At 33.4% G+C, this 23,846-nt stretch overlaps 2 protein-coding genes across 2 annotated transcripts; both read right to left on the bottom strand.

The window, feature by feature from the left end:
• Positions 1 to 14,042: 14,042 nt before the first annotated feature.
• LOC140963771 (uncharacterized) lies at positions 14,043 to 17,660 on the bottom strand. Its single transcript, XM_073423161.1, has 2 exons — positions 17,427 to 17,660; positions 14,043 to 15,928 (listed from the first exon to the last, which is right to left on the bottom strand). Exons 1-2 carry the CDS (start codon positions 17,571 to 17,573, stop codon positions 14,633 to 14,635), a joined length of 1,443 nt encoding a protein of 480 aa, XP_073279262.1. The 5' UTR covers positions 17,574 to 17,660; the 3' UTR covers positions 14,043 to 14,632.
• Positions 17,661 to 18,401: 741 nt separating this feature from the next.
• On the bottom strand, positions 18,402 to 22,008 carry LOC140963766 (uncharacterized). Its single transcript, XM_073423155.1, has 2 exons — positions 21,775 to 22,008; positions 18,402 to 20,275 (listed from the first exon to the last, which is right to left on the bottom strand). The coding sequence occupies exons 1-2, from the start codon at positions 21,919 to 21,921 to the stop codon at positions 18,980 to 18,982; spliced, it is 1,443 nt and encodes a 480-aa protein (XP_073279256.1). The 5' UTR covers positions 21,922 to 22,008; the 3' UTR covers positions 18,402 to 18,979.
• Between the last annotated feature and the right edge of the window lie 1,838 nt (positions 22,009 to 23,846).

Genomic DNA, 23,846 nt, shown 5'->3' with positions numbered 1-23,846 from the left:
TCTACTCCAGTGGATATATCAATTCTGATGGAAGCATCACTTCTACTGTCAATGGTCAATTGTTGACCATCACTGAAGATTCTTTTGGAGAAATATTCTTGTTGACTTCTGATGGACTGGCACACCTTGCTGATGTCAAAGCATCTTATGTCGAAGAAATGCAAACCCTACTCTCTGCTGATAGACAAAAAATCAAAGTTTTCGATCCAAAGAAGGAACTGAAGCACGAAGTTCAGTTGCTGGCTGATATTGTAGCTAAGGGGCTATTGGCAAAAGCAGGATCTTTTGCTGCTCTAACTTTGGAGAAATTTCAAGCCATTACTGTTATCATGGCTGGACGAAGACTTAACTGGAAGCACCTTATCTTCAACATCTTGAAGAATATGTTTCAATCCACCAAGCAGTCCAAAAGATTTGCGGTTCAGCTGAGTTATTTGATGAAAGTCAAAGGGTTAGTGGCTGATGATTCAGAGAGATCATCAAAATTCAAAGTTTTCAATGCCAAAAATATTCAGCCACCAAAGGCTAAACTGGAAAGCTCTCCTGATCAGTTTGTAAAGATCAAAAAGGAGATTGGGACGCAGTAGGCTGCTCCCAAGTCAGTTAAAAAGGCCAAGACTCTGGCACAACTAAAGTCTACAAAGAAGAAGTTGATCGTCAGAGAATCTGACTTGGAGAAAACACCATCTCCTAAGATTACCAAGAAGCCAAGGACGTTGAGAACCAAGCCTGATGCTATAGTTGAAGCCATACCAACTGAAAGATTGATGGAATCAACAGCTCAACAACCAATTCAGGCTGTTCCTCTAAAAGCAGTTATAGCTGAACCCTCAACTGAGGATCAGTTACCTCTATCTCTCATTCTCCCAAAGAAGACAACGGTCACCAAACTAGGTGACAAGAAGAAAGTTGTTGGAGTAAAGGCTCCCATGATTACCATCTCTGATTTCACCCCTTTACCTACTGTCAGATCAAAAGGGATAGTGATCAGAGAACAAGTTGATGCTACTACTTCAGGACTGAGCATTCCTCATATCCTTTTTGACACTAAAGGCAAAGGCAAAATGCAAGAAGAGCCTAGGCCAACAAACGCCATTCAAACTCACATTAATCTTATCTGGGAAGAGATCAATGAATTTTCATCAAATAAGCTCAAAACCTATGATACATTGGTAAAGTTCCGAACGCATATCTTCACCAAGGAACTACAGAGAAAATCCAAGTTGAAGTAATTCATTAAGTTGGAAGCTACAGTGTTGAGAGTGGTTAAGGCACCAATCATTGTTCAGGCGTTGGAACGGAAGAACTATTTCTTCAATCAGTTGAGAGCTAAAAAGCTACAGAAGATAGTTGCTCAACTGAAACAAAACTTTGATCCTACCAGTCCAACTGCATTTAATGACAAAGTTGTACATGATCAACTGGAAACGGATCTTATCTCATTACAAATGGAGATAAAGAATTGGGAAATGAATCAAGAACTGGTCTTTCCAGAAGCTTCACAAGATTTATCGTCAGAAGATCTAACTGAAGAACCTGCCGAGAAGGTAATTTTTGAAGAAACTGAGCAGCCAGCGCAGTCAGTTGCCGTGACTGAACAGACAATTTTTGAACAAACTGAAGAGCCAGTCCAGGATGAGCCACACTCCTTTACTGCTGATCATCCCAAGTATTCAGAAGCTGACTTGACACTTGCAAATATTGATGAAATCATTCAGCCAGTAATACAAGAATATCAAGCAGATGAACCTATTTCTGAATCAGTTGATCATTCAACTGATCAAGCAGCTCAAGAGGCTCCTATCCTCACTGAAGAACCAGTTCAGCCTGTTCTCTCTGCTGAACCAGATGATCAAACTGATGTGCTTCACCTCCTCGGGATCTAATAAAAATGACTGAAACAGATGTTCCAGTACAGACTATTGCTGAGACGGAAGTATCTGACAGGACCTTGGTGGTCTTTGATCAAGTCTCAAAGGAACAGGAACTTGGAACGTCTGGACAGTCACCTCCTCATTCATCCACGGATATTGACTTAGTTCTTGAATAAATTCAGGACATTCAGAATAATATGGATAAAATGCTTACTGCCATTTCCAAGATTCAGCATACGCAACTAGCTCATACTCTGAAGCTGGAACATTCAGAAGCATTCAACTCAGAGAAACTAAAGGCAATTCACGCTACTGTGACCTCTCTCTCCTTTGCACTAGAAGAAATCCAAAAGAATAGAGGTATAGCTGAAAGTCTCTCCCTGACTCAAGATGTAATCAACAAGAGAGTTGAATTTGTGGAGACATCTGTTTCCAGAAAGTTAGACTTGATGCAGACTACTATGCTCGATGCAGTCTCAGACGTAGCCACTTCTGTTAAGGTTCTATCAACCGACGTTAAGAGGTTATCTATCAGAAAGGAGGCGTTTGACAAAAAGGGGGAAGAGACCTAAGCTAAGATGGATTGCTAAGATGGATTCATTTTTGCAGATTATTTTATTATTTCATTCATTGTACAAATCTGTACACGACAGCTGTTATTTTATCTACAACGAATTTGAAGGACGTCTATAAGCTCAATTGATCAGTGATTACTTGCTTAGTTTTGTCAAACACCAAAAAAAGGAAATTGTTGGAAACATAATTTCGGCTGTTTGACAAACTGTTTATTTATTGGACTAACTGATCAAGTAATCGAACTACACGGCTTACTTAACTGAAGAGTATCGCGTGAATTATCAAAGGCAACTGAATCTAGCTAAACTGAACTGACAAAGCAAACTGACTGATCAGTTGGAAACTGATCAATTGAACCTAACAGGACTTTCGAAGATAACTGACTGATCGGTTGGAAAATGATCAGTTGATTTACTCAGTATGAGCTTATCAGCTACCGCTTATCAGCTGATCGTTCAGCTATACACGTCATCAGGTGAAAAGGACATTCAACCGACATCAATACAAAGCAGACTGCAACTCGTAGTGGAACGCCGCATTTCAGAGTCTACAGTGTATGAATTTCAGAGGAATATTGACGTAGCATTCAACGGATATAATATTCAAATATCATATCAAATTACCGTTGGAAGAGAAGCCTATAAATAGCTGAAGAGAGCAGCTGAAGAAACAACGAAGCAATTTCAACGCAACTATTCTATTCAAGCTGTTACGCTGATAAAATCACTACGCAAATCAAAAGCTCACACTTATTAGTTTTATCAGTTGCATTCAAGACTACATTCTCGAGCTTATTAGCACGTTGTAATCTTTTCTAGATTCTTTACGTTGTGCTAAGATCAGTCACGAACGGTAGAAGTTTTTGTTGTAACTAAGAGTTTCAGTTTTGGCAGTGATAAGTCCAAACTGAAGTGGGTCAGTACAACTATTGTATTCGATCAAAGTCTTTTAGTGGAAATCTGCTACTACTTAAATTATAATTCACCCAAGTGTAGGTTGTCTGCAAGTAATATATTTCGTAAGTACGAGATCGATCCACAGAGAGGTTATTTTAAGTTTAAATATATTAATTTATAGATTACCAAATGCAAGAACGAAGTTTACAAATTATAAATTTTGTCAAGGCTCGAGGATTTATTCTTGGTTTATGCAATATTGTTTAACTAAAAGTAAAACAAAGGAAACCATCATAAATAATGGTTCCAAGAAAATTAAATATTTAAACACACACCTAATATAATATAGTTCCCACTATAGAAAATACCGAATTCACCGATATTTTATATATGGTACCTATGATTATATATATAACTATATAAATATATAACTGCATAAAATAAATGTTAAATTAAATCATTATATTTCATTTAGAACAACCGGTAGAGCCACGCTATTGCCTAAATGAAATATATGATTTAATAAGTTAGTTGCGGGAAAGTAAAAGTTAGTTGCGATAAAGTAAAAGTTAGATGCGGAAAGTAAAAGTTAGTTGCGATAAAGTAAATGTTAGATGCGGAAAGTAAAAGTTAGTTGCGATAAAGTAAATGTTAGATTGTTAGATATCATAATATTTCATTTAGAACAACCGGCAGAGCCACGCTATCGTCTAAATGAAATATATGATATAATTATATATATATATATATATATATGTATGTATAATATAACAATAATAATTGATGAAATATTTATTGTATCAAAATTAAACAACAAATCAAGATAACCACTTCAATGGTATCAAGCATTTGATGTAAATTGATAACAACAAATAATTCATTTTTATACCTACAATAAAAAGAAATTAGCAAAATGAAAAGAAATAAAGAAAGAATATACAAAATATAAACAATCTTACTCTACCAAGAATTCATCCTCTTCACCTTGACATAATAGATTTAGCTTTCCATGAACTTACTTCTGATCAACACTAAAAACATCACTCATAATTTGGAAAATGAAAAATATATTGGAACTTAGAACTTTTATACACACTCACAATATATTTTACAATGAGATAGAATGATTCTCAAGCTAGCACAAGACTTCTATTTATAGGCCAAATGAGAGAAAGGGTCAAAAATTTTATTAATGCAATGTAGTTGTAATATTAGTCTTTGTCTCCTCCAACTTCAATTCCATGTCCCTTCTTTCAATGCTTTGTTCCACGACTTTAATCACCGAATTTGACTCTGCTCAAAACAGCAAACATGTTGGGAATTGTCTGTAGATGAATTTGGCCACTTGGTTCACCTCATGTGGTTAAATATTGAAATAGTTATGATTTTTTAACTATATGCTGGTCATGATTAAAGTAAATTTGTCCTCCTTTTGATATTTTCACAATTTGATCATCTTAACCAACTTTTTAGGCAATCATGTCTTCTGCAAATTTGTAGATAATTTTTCAAGAATTTCAAACATGTTTGAATCACTTCCATTTGAGTTTTGTAGCTTGAGTTATCATTATTTTACTAACACGTAGAAAACCTGAAAATAAAACATATTTAGTAAGACATTTAAATATAAACACACAATACTAAAATAACATAATTTTATAATTTTAATGAAACTTAAATTTTAAAATATAGGTTTTAACATATAATAAATTATTAATTTTAAGTTTCATCAAAATCCTATCTTCGTGATAGAAGGGGTGACGTAGGAGTTATTCTATTCTCCGAACATCCAGAAACAAACCGTGTGCATTTTATTTCAGTTATTATTTTACTTCAGTTATTCTATCTTTTAGTCAATTTACTTTCGCAACTGTTTCTTTCAGTTAAACGGATTGTTATCGACTGATGAGATACTGAGTGTCAGTTTGTCACTAAACTGAACTCAATTTTCGAAAAGAACATATAATCCGTGAGTGTTTATTCAACCCATTTCTAAACACTTATTACTTTCTAACCGATCCTTTCAACACTTAATGAAATATGTTTGAAACATAATAACAAGTTTTGTTATCATAAAAATCAAGATTGTTATTTTTCAGAAACCGAAAAATCTCCCTTTTTATGATAAAAAAAACTTGGATAAACAATGATTTCATCTAACATATTTCTCCTCATTTTTGTGAGAATCGAAAAGATTGATTTTAAAATAAATTAAGCACAAAGTTTTTCTTCCTTTAAGATTTAATTACAATATCTCCATTAAAATTATAATTAGTTCTTCCACAATATTTTTGAAAATTTGAAATGATTAAAAGTAGATGGATGACTAACCAAAGAAAATATTTTCAAAAGAATATGTTTTCAAAATGTGCAATGATAAAATAATATAACAAAATATTCAGTCTCAACTCACACTGAAATACAATTTGACACATAGATATCTCAAGTTGAGTAACAAGCTTCGCCGAGAATAGATAATATTAGCTCAAATTTTCAAACAACACAAAATCAAGATATATTTTTTAACTCAAATATCAATTAGATATTTAAGAGATTCTCTTATTAAAATCTAAGCACAATCATAAATGTATAGGAATTTCTAAGCATGCTAACACACAAGCTAGCACAAAGTATAATATCTTGTTGGAAAAAAACTCAAGTACTTCTTGTAAATTGATATGAAAATTTTCGTACCTGTTCACTGAGTTTTTTTGATGATGTATGACTCAAATATGAATATAATTTCCTCAATATCTTTGAGCTTGTTAACAAAACTCCAACTTTGTCCATGCCCTATTTTTGCCACAACACACATGGTCTGAATTCAAAAAATAAACTGTTTTTCCTTGAAAATGATCATGTTACAAATTTTATACCACTGCGATTCTCTATGAGCTTAGTTTGTAACTCAAAAAGCAGTTCATCATTTGAGCAATCGAGCAAGGAGTTATGACATTTTTCCTAAAGTTGCTGAAAGATGCAAAAAATTATCAACTATGCATATGTACGTTAAAAAAATCTGAAAATTCAAAATGTTAAGATAAAATTAGTTTAATATGATCTTTCAAGAAAAACTCGCTCTGATACTAGAGATTGTATTAGAGTATGCATATATATGTTATAAAAATATGAAAATTCAAAATTTTACGATAAAATTAGTTTAATATGATCTTTTAAGAAAAACTCACTCTGATACCACATTTTGTGATTGTATTAGAGTTTAGAGTAGTTGAATAAAATCTTTTAAAAATATTCTTCAAATTTGAGTTACAATAATTCGTTCTTGAAATGTTCAAAAATGAACCGAGTATCGAGAAATTATATTGAGTTTGATTCTAAACCGAGCGAAAGAAACTCAAAATAACTCTTTAAAAACCGATCAAACATTTAAAATATATGCAAGTTGAAATAATAAAAAACAGTTTAGTTGAAGTGTTTTATTAAACACTTTATATGAAATATTTTGGCATTTAAAATAACACATAAAATACTTCAACGACACATCTCAAAAGAGTAGGAATAAGTAAATGAAATAAAATGATGATGTACGATATTGCTTATGAATATTCGGATATTAAAAACTACTACGTCACATTTTCTTCCACTAAAGAATGATCCACTATAAGACTTTGATTTATACAATATTTGTATAAACTCATTTTGACTATTTATACTAGGGACTTATCTCTTGTCTAGCAAAAAACTTCTAACATACTATCAATTGTAGGCCGCAACCTCACAATCTAGACATAATGTTTTATGTCTCTTATGTCAAGACTACAAACACAATTTTTTACGTCCTCATGTAAAAACTATCACTCAACTATTCATTGAAGCTCAACTCTTTTTTTATGTGAGTGATTTTTGTATGAGGATTTAATAATTTACAATATATTTATCTCTTAAATGTATCTTCACACTTTGAACTTGCTCTCATTTTAGCTAGTTTTCTTTAGTTAAGTTCCCATGCTTTGAATCCCCATCAAAACTTTTGTCTGACCTTCAAAGTATTGTATTTATGGCATACAAAAATGATATGAATGTTTGAAACAAGAATATGGTTGTTTGGAAAAGTTACCTATGGTTTCTGACAATGAAATAGTTATATTTGGCTATATGACCATATTTTGATATCGAGTCTTTTTTTACTGTTCATTGAGTTATTCCAAGTCTAGCCGGACCAAGTCTAGTGGCTCCCATATCTTGATTGGAACTCTTGATTCATCAATACTTTGGAAAGGTGATGAACATAAAAGTTGTAGATCTTTTTCTTAAAATTTTGCAAAATCAAGAAGCACTAAATTTTGCTTTAGTTTGAGAGAGTTAGGCTCGAAAAACTATAATTGTTCATGTCTAGCTTGTAACTGTATCTGTGTTGAAAACCAGCAACCTTATTGTGATTTGTTTACTTCTAAAACTCCGATTCAGAATTTAAATTTGGAAGATTATTTGGATATCATTGTCTTAGATTTGTAGTGCATGCTGAATCATTCCATTATGATAAACGAGCAGAGAGATATGACCAAAATACTAAAACTGCTCAAGTCTAACCATTTGTTGTATCCATTACTTTCAGCTGGACATTGTGACGTCTGATTAGCATAGATAACATTAACACATGCTGAATCGCTCCATTATGATAAACGAGCTGAGAGTTATGTCTAAAATACTAGAACTTCTTAATTATAGCCGTTTACTATATCCATGACTTCCAGCTGGACATATCAGGGCCCAGTTAGCGTAGATAATTCCGAACTAACATAACCTCCGAACTAAAATAACCGACCTGATGTATGACTTGTAAAGAATTGAGTCGAATTTTCAACATTTTTGCCCGTTGATCATTTAGATCAATATTTTGTGAGATTACTTTTGAATGAGATAATTTTACAACCAAAGTTTATATCTTATCCCATATGTTTGATTACTTTTGAACTTGATTAATTTTAAACTCCACAATTACATTTTTAGCTTATTTATGAATCAATGTGATTTATATTTTTTAAAAAATTCGTGGGAGAGAAAATGTACAATTAAGTCTTCAATCTAAGACCTTGTCTTACACGATAGATTTCAAAATCACCTAAAATGAACTCATCAGAAATCTATTACTAATCATATTTCCATAAATCCAAACAACTCCATAAATACTGAATGTAAAATGCATTTTGTCTATAAACAAAATATTTTTAAAAATATATTATTTTAAATATATATCACTCATTGGCATAAGCAAAACACAATTTAATTAGATTTTGATTTTCTCAAATCTCACGACCTATTCATTTGTCTTTAGCCAAAACACCATTAGTCCATGTACAAATTTTATTTTATTTTATTTTATTTTTATCAAAATGTGCAAAGCATACTTTTTTAAATGCATTGTCCGTTTTATGTCACAATTGTCGGATAACCCCACTAATAATTTTTATATGATTTAAATAATTAAGTTCCGTTATTTAATTAATCACATGAATAATAATATTAATTAGTCACTATTTTTGTCTCATTAAAAAAAAATAATTCTCCATGTTTATGTTTGTTTGACACGTCAAAACATAGACCATTGGAACAAACAAGCAAGTACACAAGAATCCTATTTTACTACTTTAAATATATAATCAAACTTTGTTCGTTAAAAACTATAATTGTTGATGATAGTATAACTATAATATTATAACGTATAATTCAAGTATTATATTTTGATCTTTTGTTCAGTAGATACAATTATTTCTCACAAAAACCAATTTCCTAGTAATTATAAAATCGAGTATATATATCTTATAAATTTGTAGCCGTTGACGATAATACAACTCAAATATGTTTCAAATCGTAACAACAATCTAGGTGTCATATTCTTATCGTTTTTTTCGACATGAGATAATTATTGTTCTCAACAACAATAAAAGAAAAGTATTCTAAATGCGACCTTGTGATCCTATTTATTCTACAAAGACCACACATATGATCATCAATCGAGTCTAGCTAGCACAAAAATATTCTCGAATCCATTATTCTTTTAAAATAACAACAATTTTTTTTTATAAGAAAAGTTGAAAAATCAATTGATTAAATGATAAAAAAATGTCACAATCCCATAATGCATGCACCGAAAATATCTATGGAAATAATTGAGCAACATTATCATATGGGTTGTAGAAATTTTGATGCCTTTTCTTTGGGTTATATGTCTAACCACCACCATATATGGAAGCTTCTTTCCAGTCCTTTCTAAAATAATGTTTTATTTGGACGATTGTTTGACCAAAAGAGATTCTTTTAAACCTATCGAGATACGAGTAAAGCTGATTGCTTTAATTTTTAAATTATAATGTTCCAAAATTTTTTTTTTTTTAAAAAAAAATTAATTTTCTAATTAAATTAAAATTACTTTAACTCGATCGATAGTTTGAGTATTCTTAACGTGTCAACCATGTGTAGCGATTCAAATGAGGCTCGTAAGATTTTTCACGTAAAACAAAGATTTAATACAGTATATATTATTATTTAATTAACATATTTCTTTAATTAATAGTTTTGAAATTTATTGTTTCTTATAATATAATTTTTAATTAGAGTGATATGATTCTATGTTAATAAACCATAGCACCAATATGTTTACACTGTATATTAAATAAATAAAAAAACGGTTACTATGTATTTTGTTCACGGCAAAAACTTGTGTGAGACGGTCTCACGGGTCGTATTTTGTGAGACGGATCTCTTCATTGGGTCATCCATGAAAAGTATTACTTTTTATTGTGAATATTGGTTGGGTTGACACGTCTCACAGATAAAGATCCGTGAGACCGTCTCACAANTGGGTTGACCCGTCTCACAGATAAAGATCCGTGAGACCGTCTCACAAGAGACCTACTCTTTGTTCACACACTACGTTTATCTTTGTTCTCAACTTCAATAGATGAATATAATCTTTTAATGAACACAAATATGTCTTTAAATTTTGTTATTTTGTTCACACACTAAGAGTATTACTTTTTATTGTGAAAATCGGTAGGATTGATCTGTATCACAGATAAAGATTCGTGAGACCGTCTCACAAGAGACCTACTCTAAAATTGATTGGAAGTCTCCCTTTCATTTCGTTCTATTTGAGATTAACATATCTTGAGCAGGTATCCGTATTTTGTGAGATAATTTCACATAAAGGTGAGAAAAAATATTGAATTTTAAATATATCAAGGTTACCGTACTAAAAAATATCGAATTTAATGAAATTTTCGATATATCGAAATTATCGGTACTGTATGATATTGAAACCGAAATATTTGGTACAACAACAGTACGAAATTCGAAATTTTTTGTATATACCGAAATAATACACATATTAAAAAATATATAATATTTTTAAATAATAAAGTTAAATTTTTTTAAAATATAATATATTTTTCGGTATAAACGGTATATATCGATATCGTATAGAAATATTGGTATGCCGTAATATTTCAGAATAATCGGTATGCTAATTTTACATAATCTCCATATACCAAAATTTGTAGTACGATATCGGTATAAATATTTTTAATATCATGTTTTCGGTACGTTATACGATATTCATTTTTCGGCAGTACGGTATATGCATACCACCCCTAATTTCACAGTTCTATTTTGGTAATTTTAATGACTGACGATTTCGATTGAGAAAACTAACAAGAGTACTAGGTCAAGTAGTAAAGTAGTTAGATTGAGTCAAAGTCGTTCTCAAATATACTATTATCAAATTATTAGGATATAAATTATTTAATTTAATCTATACCAAATAAAAAAGTGATTTTTTGAATAATTAGACTAAATAAAATAAATTAAATTACTCAAAAAAAAATAACACAATTCAATTAAATAACTGATTAAGTTTGGAAGAAATTAAAATTCAAATAAAATAACTGGGAACATACAACGATACCAAACATCAATTATTGTCATTTATTGGATTTGATCAAATAACAAATGTTCAAAGTCACGATGAAATTCTCTATCTTAATTATCAATATATTTCTAGAATTAATAATCATATTTTAATTTGACACTCCAACTATTTCTAATTTAATTTAATTAAATAAAAACACGTTCTTCAAATATGGAATTCCTTCTTTTTTGCCTAAAATAGAACATTGAAACCAAATACTATTTCTAGTCAGTTTAACCATGTGTTGATCAATATTTTTGAAGTTGTTTTCAATCTATTCTCTTTCTAGTTCAGATCAAACAACAAAAATGTAATTAATTGGTCAGATTAAATGCAAGAGATCTACGCAAATATCAATCAATAGCATAAAATGAATCAAAACTCTAATCAATCCAATATGCAAAAAACGATCACAAGTTTGGTCCTTCCATGATCCCAGTCATAAGACGACTACTCCATAAAATAAAAACTATGCAAAATTCTAATGTTTGAATTCATGAAATTAAAGAAATAAAAATAAAAAATAAGAAATCTCAGTGATGGCAGATGAATTTTGCTTGTCCAATGCGTCTTCTCCTACTTGTTCTTCATGTCTAGATGATGAAAAGTCCTATGAGAGTGTAGTCTTTTTCGTGCATATAGGAGAGAGAAGATAGAGAAAAAATTTAATTCAAAAATAATCTCCTCTTTCTATGACAGGATGTGGTATATCAATAAAGAAGGTTGAAACTCGATCAAATATTTTATTATCTTCAAATCGAAAGTTCTTTCTCTCTCCAAAATATTCAACAATTCAAATACAACAATTAATATTTTCAAAATATGGTATTTTTGTCATTAAATACGAGCTCTTTCATGCATTTACAAAGCAAAAGTGAAGCAGACACAAGACGTGACCACGCCTTATTCCAGGAGCTCTTCTGTTTTTTTCTTTATTCCAAAACTCCATCTTGGCAATTTCAAATGTTATAAAAATCGTCTTTCTAGCCCAAATTTGTTCCAAGATTATAACATGTCCTTGATCTTATCATATATATTCTTGGATGATAGAAAAAACTCTTCATCAGTTATTTCTTTCATTATGGGGAATCATTCCTACTTGGCATTATATTACTTGAGCTTATCACCAAAATTAAACTTTTTACACTTTTTGATCAAACCTACAAACAATAAAAAAAATGACGATTTAAGCATAAATCTCGGAATAAAAAATGTCAGATAAGTACGAATACGACAAAAAAAGTACTAAACGAGCTATATGATTCGTTCTTATCCACTAGTCAATCCAATTCATATTTAAAATAAAAAAAGTAATACATTTAACATAAAAATTAATATTTTTTCATGAATTTGATCGGATTGGAGATACGCTTCACAAAATTAACTCTCATATGAGTTTTTGTGATATTTCTTCATCAAATCAAGAATCACGATTTACAGTAGTGTCAAATGATTTATTATCTCCCACTTCAATTTTTTTCAACATACTATCGAATATGCTATTAATTTCTTATACTTTCCGAAAATATCAACATTTTGTTCGAAAATTGGTTCGGTAAGGAAAAAATTGTGGCTTGAATTGTATATACGGTTAGAGGTGGCTGGTACGGTATACCGTATCAAAATTTCAGATACCGTATATCGTACCGAAAATATTGGTATGAGAAAAATGATAACGTTACCTTACCGACTTTTCGGTATACCGAAAAGTTGGCACGGTATCGGTTAAATATCTTCATACCGAAAATATATATAAAAAAATTCATTCTCTTATAATTTAAAGGCCAATGATTACCAATACTAAACAAATCTCTCAAGACAATCAAAAAGACCAGGATATATATATATAAAACAAATCCATAAAGACAATAAATATCAACTGCAACATGTGTTCGGAGATCCAATACATCAATTAGCACCAATAAACTTCAACTGTAACATGTGCGACTTCTTCATCCGTTATCTTTGCAACAATGTCTTGAGGTCCTGTGATTTTTGAAACCTTTCAGCTTTTCAACAAGTTGAGGCTCAGCATCCAGTCCTCTAGCCAGCTGTAAGGTTATGCTATAGAGATAAGACTTATAGTTTAAATTTTCAACTATGAGTCGAGTTGCTTCAGGGAACTTTGATTTGGACTATTCCAACATGATGAGACCAAATAGAAGTTAAATTCTTTATTTTGGTACGATATCGATATATATCGTTTTATACAAAAAAAATATTTTTAAATTTATATATATTATTTCGATATTTCGGTATATACCGAAAATTTCAAATTTCATACCGTTGCCATACCGAAAATTTCGGTATCGGTACCATACCGTACCGAAAATTTCGGTATACCAAAAATTTTGATAAATTCGGTATTTTTCGGTACGGTAACCTCGGTATACCGAAAATTCGGTATTTTTTCCCATCCCTACATACGGTATACCTTCTGTTTAAGCTTATAAATATATAATTCATATATTGAATTTTGGAGCAATCATTTTTTAAATTCACTCTAAATTTGTTTAATTGCCTTTTTTATTCCAGATTTATTTATTTGCTCAACGGTGATAATATTCATGTAAACATCATGTGCATGTTTGGTAGGATGAAATAAAGTTGAGATTATCTTACATAAATTTTTGTGTTCAGAGAATATGACGATGCAAGTATGCAACAGTGTCATACTAAACGAAGTCTAGATGAAATGTGTTGACACAAACATTCAAATATGTAGACGGGTACATTCAATCTATTTTATTTTGTAGAAACGACGTGTATGAACATCAAGAGAATTTTTTGTACATCTGATAGCAAGTTATGTGATTATAACCAAAGCTTATGAAGTCCTAGAGAACCAAGAAACACACGAACTTGATAAAACCGGAAGATGCCAACGATTGACGAATTACACATATTACCTCGAGAGCATCGTTCCATGTTAAATTTATGAAAATTAAAAGGCGAGGTTTTCCACTGAATGGGAAGAACACCAGTAACACGGGGCGATATTGACATTGAAAGACTAACTAAACATCTTGTGCCGTGAGAATATTTTCTACTCTGGTGTTTTCCGGCTAAAAACTTCAAAAACCCAAAGGGAAAAAATAGAGGGTGAAAGTAAACTGTTCCAACTGAGTAAATTACTAATCTCTTGCGAATGTCAAATATGAATGACATGCAGATTTGTCGAAGAAATCTCCATCGGCATAGTTGTTCTGTTGCAGCAGTTCTGGTGGTGGTTGTGGCAGCTCTCAAGGCTCATGTTCATTCATAGATGTGTTTTGAGAATCTACCATGGCATTTGGCTCGAATAGATTCACATCAGAGTTCATGGGCACAACTTGAATGGTATTTTGTAATTGTTCAAGTCATGTCTTTGTTCTCCGACCATATACCTTTATTTCTTTAGGGTTGTTCTCAATTGTAACAGACTGTACTGCTTCCAAAACATCTGCTTCTAAAAGGTCACAATGTGGCTTCTCGTGCAGCAAATGCTGTTCAGGGTTTGGAGATGAGACAGATTCCTCTCGCTGATCCTGAGGCATTTCCACATCCGATAGCTTCAACTGATCAACGGAATTTGGAGAAATATCAGGTCCTATGACATTCACTGCTTTAGGTGAATGAAGGCTCCAACGTCTCTGCTGTCTTTCCGTACGTTTTGATGTAGAGATTTCCTCAACTGATGCTGATACTATTCCAGATTGCCACCTAGGGACTTGAATATCAGGTATTACTTCCTCTTTAGGATGTTTGGAATTTGTGCATCTTCTATAAGAAGCAACTGACGTATTGAACACTGTCTCATGCACCTTAACACTTTTAGGATTCCCCTCTTGCACTGCCACAGCCATTTCATGTGCCTCAGAAGAGCGCTTCACCTCTGAGAGCTTTGTAAATTCGCAAAAGTTGTCAGATATTGATAATTTGTGTACTGATGGTTCTCTAGGCGAATCGAGCAGCTTCTTACCATCAATGGGTAAATCAAGCTCTCTTTCTCCAATCACAACGCTCTGTTCTTGTGAAGAAAGACAAGTTCTCAAGAAAATCTCAGAATCAGATAAATTCTGAACAATGATCGATTCAAAACCAGGAGGCCTTTCAGGACTTGAAACTGCCTGCTGATCATCGTTAGTTTGCCCCTCTTCCTCCTTCTCTTCTTTACCTGCACCACACATGTGACCATTCATAATTTCTGATGGATTGATTTCAAGTTCTTGTGGCATATCCCTAGAGTGTTCCATTTCATTAACTGCCATCGTGCCTTCATTTTGCTTCTTTTCACTGTTTGCACCATTTTCAGTTAATTTTTCATCAGCTTCCTTATGTTCTTCGATACGATCAACACTGTTGCCTTTTGGTTGATTTCTTGCCTTCCGTTGCTTCTTTCCATCTCTCTCCCATGCCCACCTCGATTTTCTCTTACGTTTTTTCTTCTTACCTTTTGTGCTTGATGTCCGAAAGGTATTTTCCCTAGCAAGCATGTATCTCTTGCTCCGAGTCAGTACAATATCGCCTGATTTGCAAAGTATTCCAAGATGATGTCCCAGTAGAGTCAAATGTGCCCATGGTAAAGCATCATACTCTTTTACGATAAACTGAGATATCTCGTCTTCAGTAGAACCATTATTTTCATTCAACTCTCTAAGAGCCCTTTCTATCATCTGTGAGGTTAAAGGAAACATTCTGTAACAAAAACTTCATAGAGATACAATTGTGTCTATAATGGAAAGCTAATAAAAGAAAAATACATGAAACAAACAAATGAATCAGATATTGCTCCCCAATTTTTCGAATTAAAAAAATGCAGTAAAGGTAAAAAAATGTTCGCAACATGTGTAGCCGCACACACTTTCCAATTGACAGCAATGGAAATATCTGAACTTCTAAGCCTGTGCAAAATAATTTTAATCTCCCAAAAAGTTAATCTTCCAAGGGAACTTAAAGCAAGGACAATGCCTATTCAAGAACTGGGGATTACTAGTTAGATCTTTTGTATCAAAGACTATTTTCTAGTGATCAAATAAATGACAAATAAAACAAGATAGCCAAAAAAGATTTGGACTACATAGAACTAAAACAATTCCATTACCTTTCTAAACCATGGTTGTTTGATTCATTCTCATGGTTACTAAAAATGTTATTATTAGTAAATCAACGCCACACATGGTACCTAGATGTTTGATCCTTCATACTTACACAAAACATTTAACACATGGGGTAGAGCAAAGTATCAAAAAATTAGCATCAATTCACTTAAATAATACTCCCGATGAGTAAGAGGGAAATAATAAAGATGCACAACTAGTCATCAATCAAATTTCCAAAAAGAAACCAACAAAAATGGAATCTTTTTAATGAAGATGAGTTTCAAAAATTACCAACTCAAAAAATACTTGAATGAGCCTAATCAAAACATCCCCAGAAATGAATCAAATATAATCAATGCTTCAGTTATACATTTATTCTGTTGCAAAATTTTGAATCAATCTAGATTAAGATAACAATTGCAACTTCTCTAAAACTCTTCAAGGGCTGCAAAGAGCAAAAGGAAACTGCCTCTGACTTCTACAAAGGCACATGCATCATGATAAAAGAAATGATTCCTCTTCTGTTTCCAAAGAAGATAAGTTCTAAAAATTACTTGAAAAGGTGGCAAATAGAACTGCTTATACAAACATCAAGCAAAAACCATTGCTTCAACATTTTCTGCAGAATTTTAATCAATTTGCACTTGCTAACACTTGTCCAGTGCATCATAGCGAAGTTTCAACTTGTGCATCCTATGTGAGCAAATGCATAATTCTATAAAGCAACACCAATTTCAAGAGTACAATATACAATAAGCAACAGTCAAACTAAGATAATTATTTTGAATTCAAGAATGAGACAGTCAAGCATAAAACATCACATGCATACATACATGATACACACATACACGTACAGATGAACATAAAATCAACAAAAAAAATCTTTTTTCCCCTCTAACAGACTCACAAAGCCCTCACTATAAACAAATCGGAAAATGCACAAAATCAACGTCCATGAATCTTACATCAAACACACAGAAAACGAAACACGAAACGGATACGCCCATTATCACAAACACGAGTACACACACACACACACAAACACACAAAAGGTTCAAAAAGAGATGGTTACCGCAGAATAAGGAGGATGATCAGGAGTTCTATGCTCAGAAAACCACTGGTTCAAGCGAGATTGGAAAACGGTCTTTTGTGCTGGATTTGATGGCGCATTTGGGCAAGTTTCCGCAAGTTTCATGACAAATTCTCGAAACTTTTCCATTACGCCTTCTGCTGGCGATGGGTCGCCGGTGCCCTTGATAAACGAGGGATTGTAATTTGTAAATTTATTACCTTTCACCCTATATTGGGCACCATTTTTAAAAGCCCAATAAAATTCCATGGGCCTACTCAGTCACGAGTATTTGACGTGGGATGGTTACAAATACGGCATTAAACGAATCAATCGGTTGGTAATTTTTTTTTTCCAGTTCGATAAATATTTGATTCGTATTCGAATTTATCGAACTCGAATATGTTCAAACTTTGTTCCAACCGAACTTGAAGCCCAAATTATTTTGTTCGATAGTTTGCGAGTCACTTGCTAGCAGTAAAACTTAATTGTTATAATATAATTATGTAAGGTCCAAAATTAAGACGACGTAATCCAACTGCATGCAAATCTATGGAATAATGAAAATAGTTAATTAATTGATTTTAATTGCTAAATTGATTATATGANCCCATCCCTACATACGGTATACCTTCTGTTTAAGCTTATAAATATATAATTCATATATTGAATTTTGGAGCAATCATTTTTTAAATTCACTCTAAATTTGTTTAATTGCCTTTTTTATTCCAGATTTATTTATTTGCTCAACGGTGATAATATTCATGTAAACATCATGTGCATGTTTGGTAGGATGAAATAAAGTTGAGATTATCTTACATAAATTTTTGTGTTCAGAGAATATGACGATGCAAGTATGCAACAGTGTCATACTAAACGAAGTCTAGATGAAATGTGTTGACACAAACATTCAAATATGAAGACGGGTACATTCAATCTATTTTATTTTGTAGAAACGACGTGTATGAACATCAAGAGAATTTTTTGTACATCTGATAGCAAGTTATGTGATTATAACCAAAGCTTATGAAGTCCTAGAGAACCAAGAAACACACGAACTTGATAAAACCGGAAGATGCCAACGATTGACGAATTACACATATTACCTCGAGAGCATCGTTCCATGTTAAATTTATGAAAATTAAAAGGCGAGGTTTTCCACTGAATGGGAAGAACACCAGTAACACGGGGCGATATTGACATTGAAAGACTAACTAAACATCTTGTGCCGTGAGAATATTTTCTACTCTGGTGTTTTCCGGCTAAAAACTTCAAAAACCCAAAGGGAAAAAATAGAGGGTGAAAGTAAACTGTTCCAACTGAGTAAATTACTAATCTCTTGCGAATGTCAAATATGAATGACATGCAGATTTGTCGAAGAAATCTCCATCGGCATAGTTGTTCTGTTGCAGCAGTTCTGGTGGTGGTTGTGGCAGCTCTCAAGGCTCATGTTCATTCATAGATGTGTTTTGAGAATCTACCATGGCATTTGGCTCGAATAGATTCACATCAGAGTTCATGGGCACAACTTGAATGGTATTTTGTAATTGTTCAAGTCATGTCTTTGTTCTCCGACCATATACCTTTATTTCTTTAGGGTTGTTCTCAATTGTAACAGACTGTACTGCTTCCAAAACATCTGCTTCTAAAAGGTCACAATGTGGCTTCTCGTGCAGCAAATGCTGTTCAGGGTTTGGAGATGAGACAGATTCCTCTCGCTGATCCTGAGGCATTTCCACATCCGATAGCTTCAACTGATCAACGGAATTTGGAGAAATATCAGGTCCTATGACATTCACTGCTTTAGGTGAATGAAGGCTCCAACGTCTCTGCTGTCTTTCCGTACGTTTTGATGTAGAGATTTCCTCAACTGATGCTGATACTATTCCAGATTGCCACCTAGGGACTTGAATATCAGGTATTACTTCCTCTTTAGGATGTTTGGAATTTGTGCATCTTCTATAAGAAGCAACTGACGTATTGAACACTGTCTCATGCACCTTAACACTTTTAGGATTCCCCTCTTGCACTGCCACAGCCATTTCATGTGCCTCAGAAGAGCGCTTCACCTCTGAGAGCTTTGTAAATTCGCAAAAGTTGTCAGATATTGATAATTTGTGTACTGATGGTTCTCTAGGCGAATCGAGCAGCTTCTTACCATCAATGGGTAAATCAAGCTCTCTTTCTCCAATCACAACGCTCTGTTCTTGTGAAGAAAGACAAGTTCTCAAGAAAATCTCAGAATCAGATAAATTCTGAACAATGATCGATTCAAAACCAGGAGGCCTTTCAGGACTTGAAACTGCCTGCTGATCATCGTTAGTTTGCCCCTCTTCCTCCTTCTCTTCTTTACCTGCACCACACATGTGACCATTCATAATTTCTGATGGATTGATTTCAAGTTCTTGTGGCATATCCCTAGAGTGTTCCATTTCATTAACTGCCATCGTGCCTTCATTTTGCTTCTTTTCACTGTTTGCACCATTTTCAGTTAATTTTTCATCAGCTTCCTTATGTTCTTCGATACGATCAACACTGTTGCCTTTTGGTTGATTTCTTGCCTTCCGTTGCTTCTTTCCATCTCTCTCCCATGCCCACCTCGATTTTCTCTTACGTTTTTTCTTCTTACCTTTTGTGCTTGATGTCCGAAAGGTATTTTCCCTAGCAAGCATGTATCTCTTGCTCCGAGTCAGTACAATATCGCCTGATTTGCAAAGTATTCCAAGATGATGTCCCAGTAGAGTCAAATGTGCCCATGGTAAAGCATCATACTCTTTTACGATAAACTGAGATATCTCGTCTTCAGTAGAACCATTATTTTCATTCAACTCTCTAAGAGCCCTTTCTATCATCTGTGAGGTTAAAGGAAACATTCTGTAACAAAAACTTCATAGAGATACAATTGTGTCTATAATGGAAAGCTAATAAAAGAAAAATACATGAAACAAACAAATGAATCAGATATTGCTCCCCAATTTTTCGAATTAAAAAAATGCAGTAAAGGTAAAAAAATGTTCGCAACATGTGTAGCCGCACACACTTTCCAATTGACAGCAATGGAAATATCTGAACTTCTAAGCCTGTGCAAAATAATTTTAATCTCCCAAAAAGTTAATCTTCCAAGGGAACTTAAAGCAAGGACAATGCCTATTCAAGAACTGGGGATTACTAGTTAGATCTTTTGTATCAAAGACTATTTTCTAGTGATCAAATAAATGACAAATAAAACAAGATAGCCAAAAAAGATTTGGACTATATAGAACTAAAACAATTCCATTACCTTTCTAAACCATGGTTGTTTGATTCATTCTCATGGTTACTAAAAATGTTATTATTAGTAAATCAACGCCACACATGGTACCTAGATGTTTGATCCTTCATACTTACACAAAACATTTAACACATGGGGTAGAGCAAAGTATCAAAAAATTAGCATCAATTCACTTAAATAATACTCCCGATGAGTAAGAGGGAAATAATAAAGATGCACAACTAGTCATCAATCAAATTTCCAAAAAGAAACCAACAAAAATGGAATCTTTTTAATGAAGATGAGTTTCAAAAATTACCAACTCAAAAAATACTTGAATGAGCCTAATCAAAACATCCCCAGAAATGAATCAAATATAATCAATGCTTCAGTTATACATTTATTCTGTTGCAAAATTTTGAATCAATCTAGATTAAGATAACAATTGCAACTTCTCTAAAACTCTTCAAGGGCTGCAAAGAGCAAAAGGAAACTGCCTCTGACTTCTACAAAGGCACATGCATCATGATAAAAGAAATGATGACTCTTCTGTTTCCAAAGAAGATAAGTTCTAAAAAATTACTTGAAAAGGTGGCAAATAGAACTGCTTATACAAACATCAAGCAAAAACCATTGCTTCAACATTTTCTGCAGAATTTTAATCAATTTGCACTTGCTAACACTTGTCCAGTGCATCATAGCGAAGTTTCAACTTGTGCATCCTATGTGAGCAAATGCATAATTCTATAAAGCAACACCAATTTCAAGAGTACAATATACAATAAGCAACAGTCAAACTAAGATAATTATTTTGAATTCAAGAATGAGACAGTCAAGCATAAAACATCACATGCATACATACATGATACACACATACACGTACAGATGAACATAAAATCAACAAAAAAAATCTTTTTTCCCCTCTAACAGACTCACAAAGCCCTCACTATAAACAAATCGGAAAATGCACAAAATCAACGTCCATGAATCTTACATCAAACACACAGAAAACGAAACACGAAACGGATACGCCCATTATCACAAACACGAGTACACACACACACACACAAACACACAAAAGGTTCAAAAAGAGATGGTTACCGCAGAATAAGGAGGATGATCAGGAGTTCTATGCTCAGAAAACCACTGGTTCAAGCGAGATTGGAAAACGGTCTTTTGTGCTGGATTTGATGGCGCATTTGGGCAAGTTTCCGCAAGTTTCATGACAAATTCTCGAAACTTTTCCATTACGCCTTCTGCTGGCGATGGGTCGCCGGTGCCCTTGATAAACGAGGGATTGTAATTTGTAAATTTATTACCTTTCACCCTATATTGGGCACCATTTTTAAAAGCCCAATAAAATTCCATGGGCCTACTCAGTCACGAGTATTTGACGTGGGATGGTTACAAATACGGCATTAAACGAATCAATCGGTTGGTAATTTTTTTTTTCCTGTTCGATAAATATTTGATTCGTATTCGAATTTATCGAACTCGAATCGAACTCGAATATGTTCAAACTTTGTTCCAACCGAACTTGAAGCCCAAATTATTTTGTTCGATAGTTTGCGAGTCACTTGCTAGCAGTAAAACTTAATTGTTATAATATAATTATGTAAGGTCCAAAATTAAGACGACGTAATCCAACTGCATGCAAATCTATGGAATAATGAAAATAGTTAATTAATTGATTTTAATTGCTAAATTGATTATATGATATGTTTATATGATGTTTTAGGAGTTTTTCTACTTATATGCATTCAAATGTATATCTAAAAATTATTCGAGTTGCGAATGAGGAACGGAGACCGAGGGATGAAAAATGAAAATTTTTTTTATTAAATAATTGTTTTTAATTATTTTAAAATATGATTGATGATTTTTCTTATTTTTTAAAATAAAGAGTTTTGAGGTGATTTTATATGCCGGGACGTAATTTTTATCGGTGTTGGACTTTCAACAAAAATACGAACGTTTCGATAACCCGGCTAATAATTTCACGAACTTTTCTACACGAAATATTTTAAATATGCGTTAATGGGCTTAATGAGTTTAATTAACCTAGTTAATGGGTCTAAGCTACCATTAGTATTATATTTAATATTTAAAGTGCAAAAAACCAACCCCACACCTCATAATACACGCCACACTCCCCTTAACATTCAAAACTCTTTTCTCCCAAAAACCTCACGGCACACACAAAGTTTGGAGAGCAAATTTTTGAATTCTTCAAAGTTCTAAAGCCAAGGTCGTTCGTCGCCATTCTTCGCAATCATCAACGTAAAATCGTGCGTTAAAAACGCAAAAGCACACCATATTCTTTCATTCTCTCATCTATCACACCCTAGTATTTGTTTGATCATGAATTGCATGGAAAAACAAGTTGCACTTTCATTTTAAACATGAATTTTAAAGTGTGGTTTTTGATCCAAAAACATGATTTTTATGTACATGAATGGGCTGCCATGTTATAGGATTAAAGGGGCATGTTTTCACACGAAATATAGAGTCCTAAGATGCACTAAATAGGCTGCACACGAAGCTAGCGCAAGCTAGAAACCGAAAATTGATGTTTGGTGTCAAGGGCTCGGGTTCATGGGGTTTATGGTGCATGGCTTGGCTCGGTTACAACCAGGGCTGGGCTAGGGTCGTGCTTGGGTAAGAGAAAGAGTCCTAGCCACGCTAGGACTCGAGAGACACGGCTGGGAAGGAGTCCTAGCTACCCGAGTAAGGCTGCGCGCAAGAGCACCTGCTGCGCTTAGGTTTGTGGCTCGGCCAGGGGGCTTAGGTCTGGTCTAGGTCAAGTCCTTAGGGTCCTAGGAGGGTGCAAAAGGGTCTGGTTCAGGGGCTGGTCGGTCCGGTGGCTAGGTCCTAGGCGCGTAAACGAAGAGTCCATGTCACAAGGGAGTCTCTCGGCCGTGCAAGCATATGATGTAGTGCCTTAGGTTCGAGCTTGGGGTTGAGTCCTAAGGGTTCTAAATGTCCAGGAAGGTTCCTAGAGGGGCTAGTCGGGGTTCGACTTAGGGTGGTCCGAGCTTGGCTCGATGAAAATTGAAGATGGCTCGTAGGGTCTAAGCATGTATCGATTAGGGTTTTCTTTTGGTTCGTAAATGTTGTCACTTTGATTGTTGCACTCCCAAGAGCAGGTTGACCACAAGTAGTATAATTCGGTG

Source organism: Primulina huaijiensis, chromosome 18 (assembly GCF_012295235.1).
Source record: "Primulina huaijiensis isolate GDHJ02 chromosome 18, ASM1229523v2, whole genome shotgun sequence".
Taxonomy (NCBI): domain Eukaryota; kingdom Viridiplantae; phylum Streptophyta; class Magnoliopsida; order Lamiales; family Gesneriaceae; genus Primulina; species Primulina huaijiensis.
Note: the sequence above shows the minus strand (reverse complement) of the source record. Positions and strands in the feature narration are given on the sequence as shown.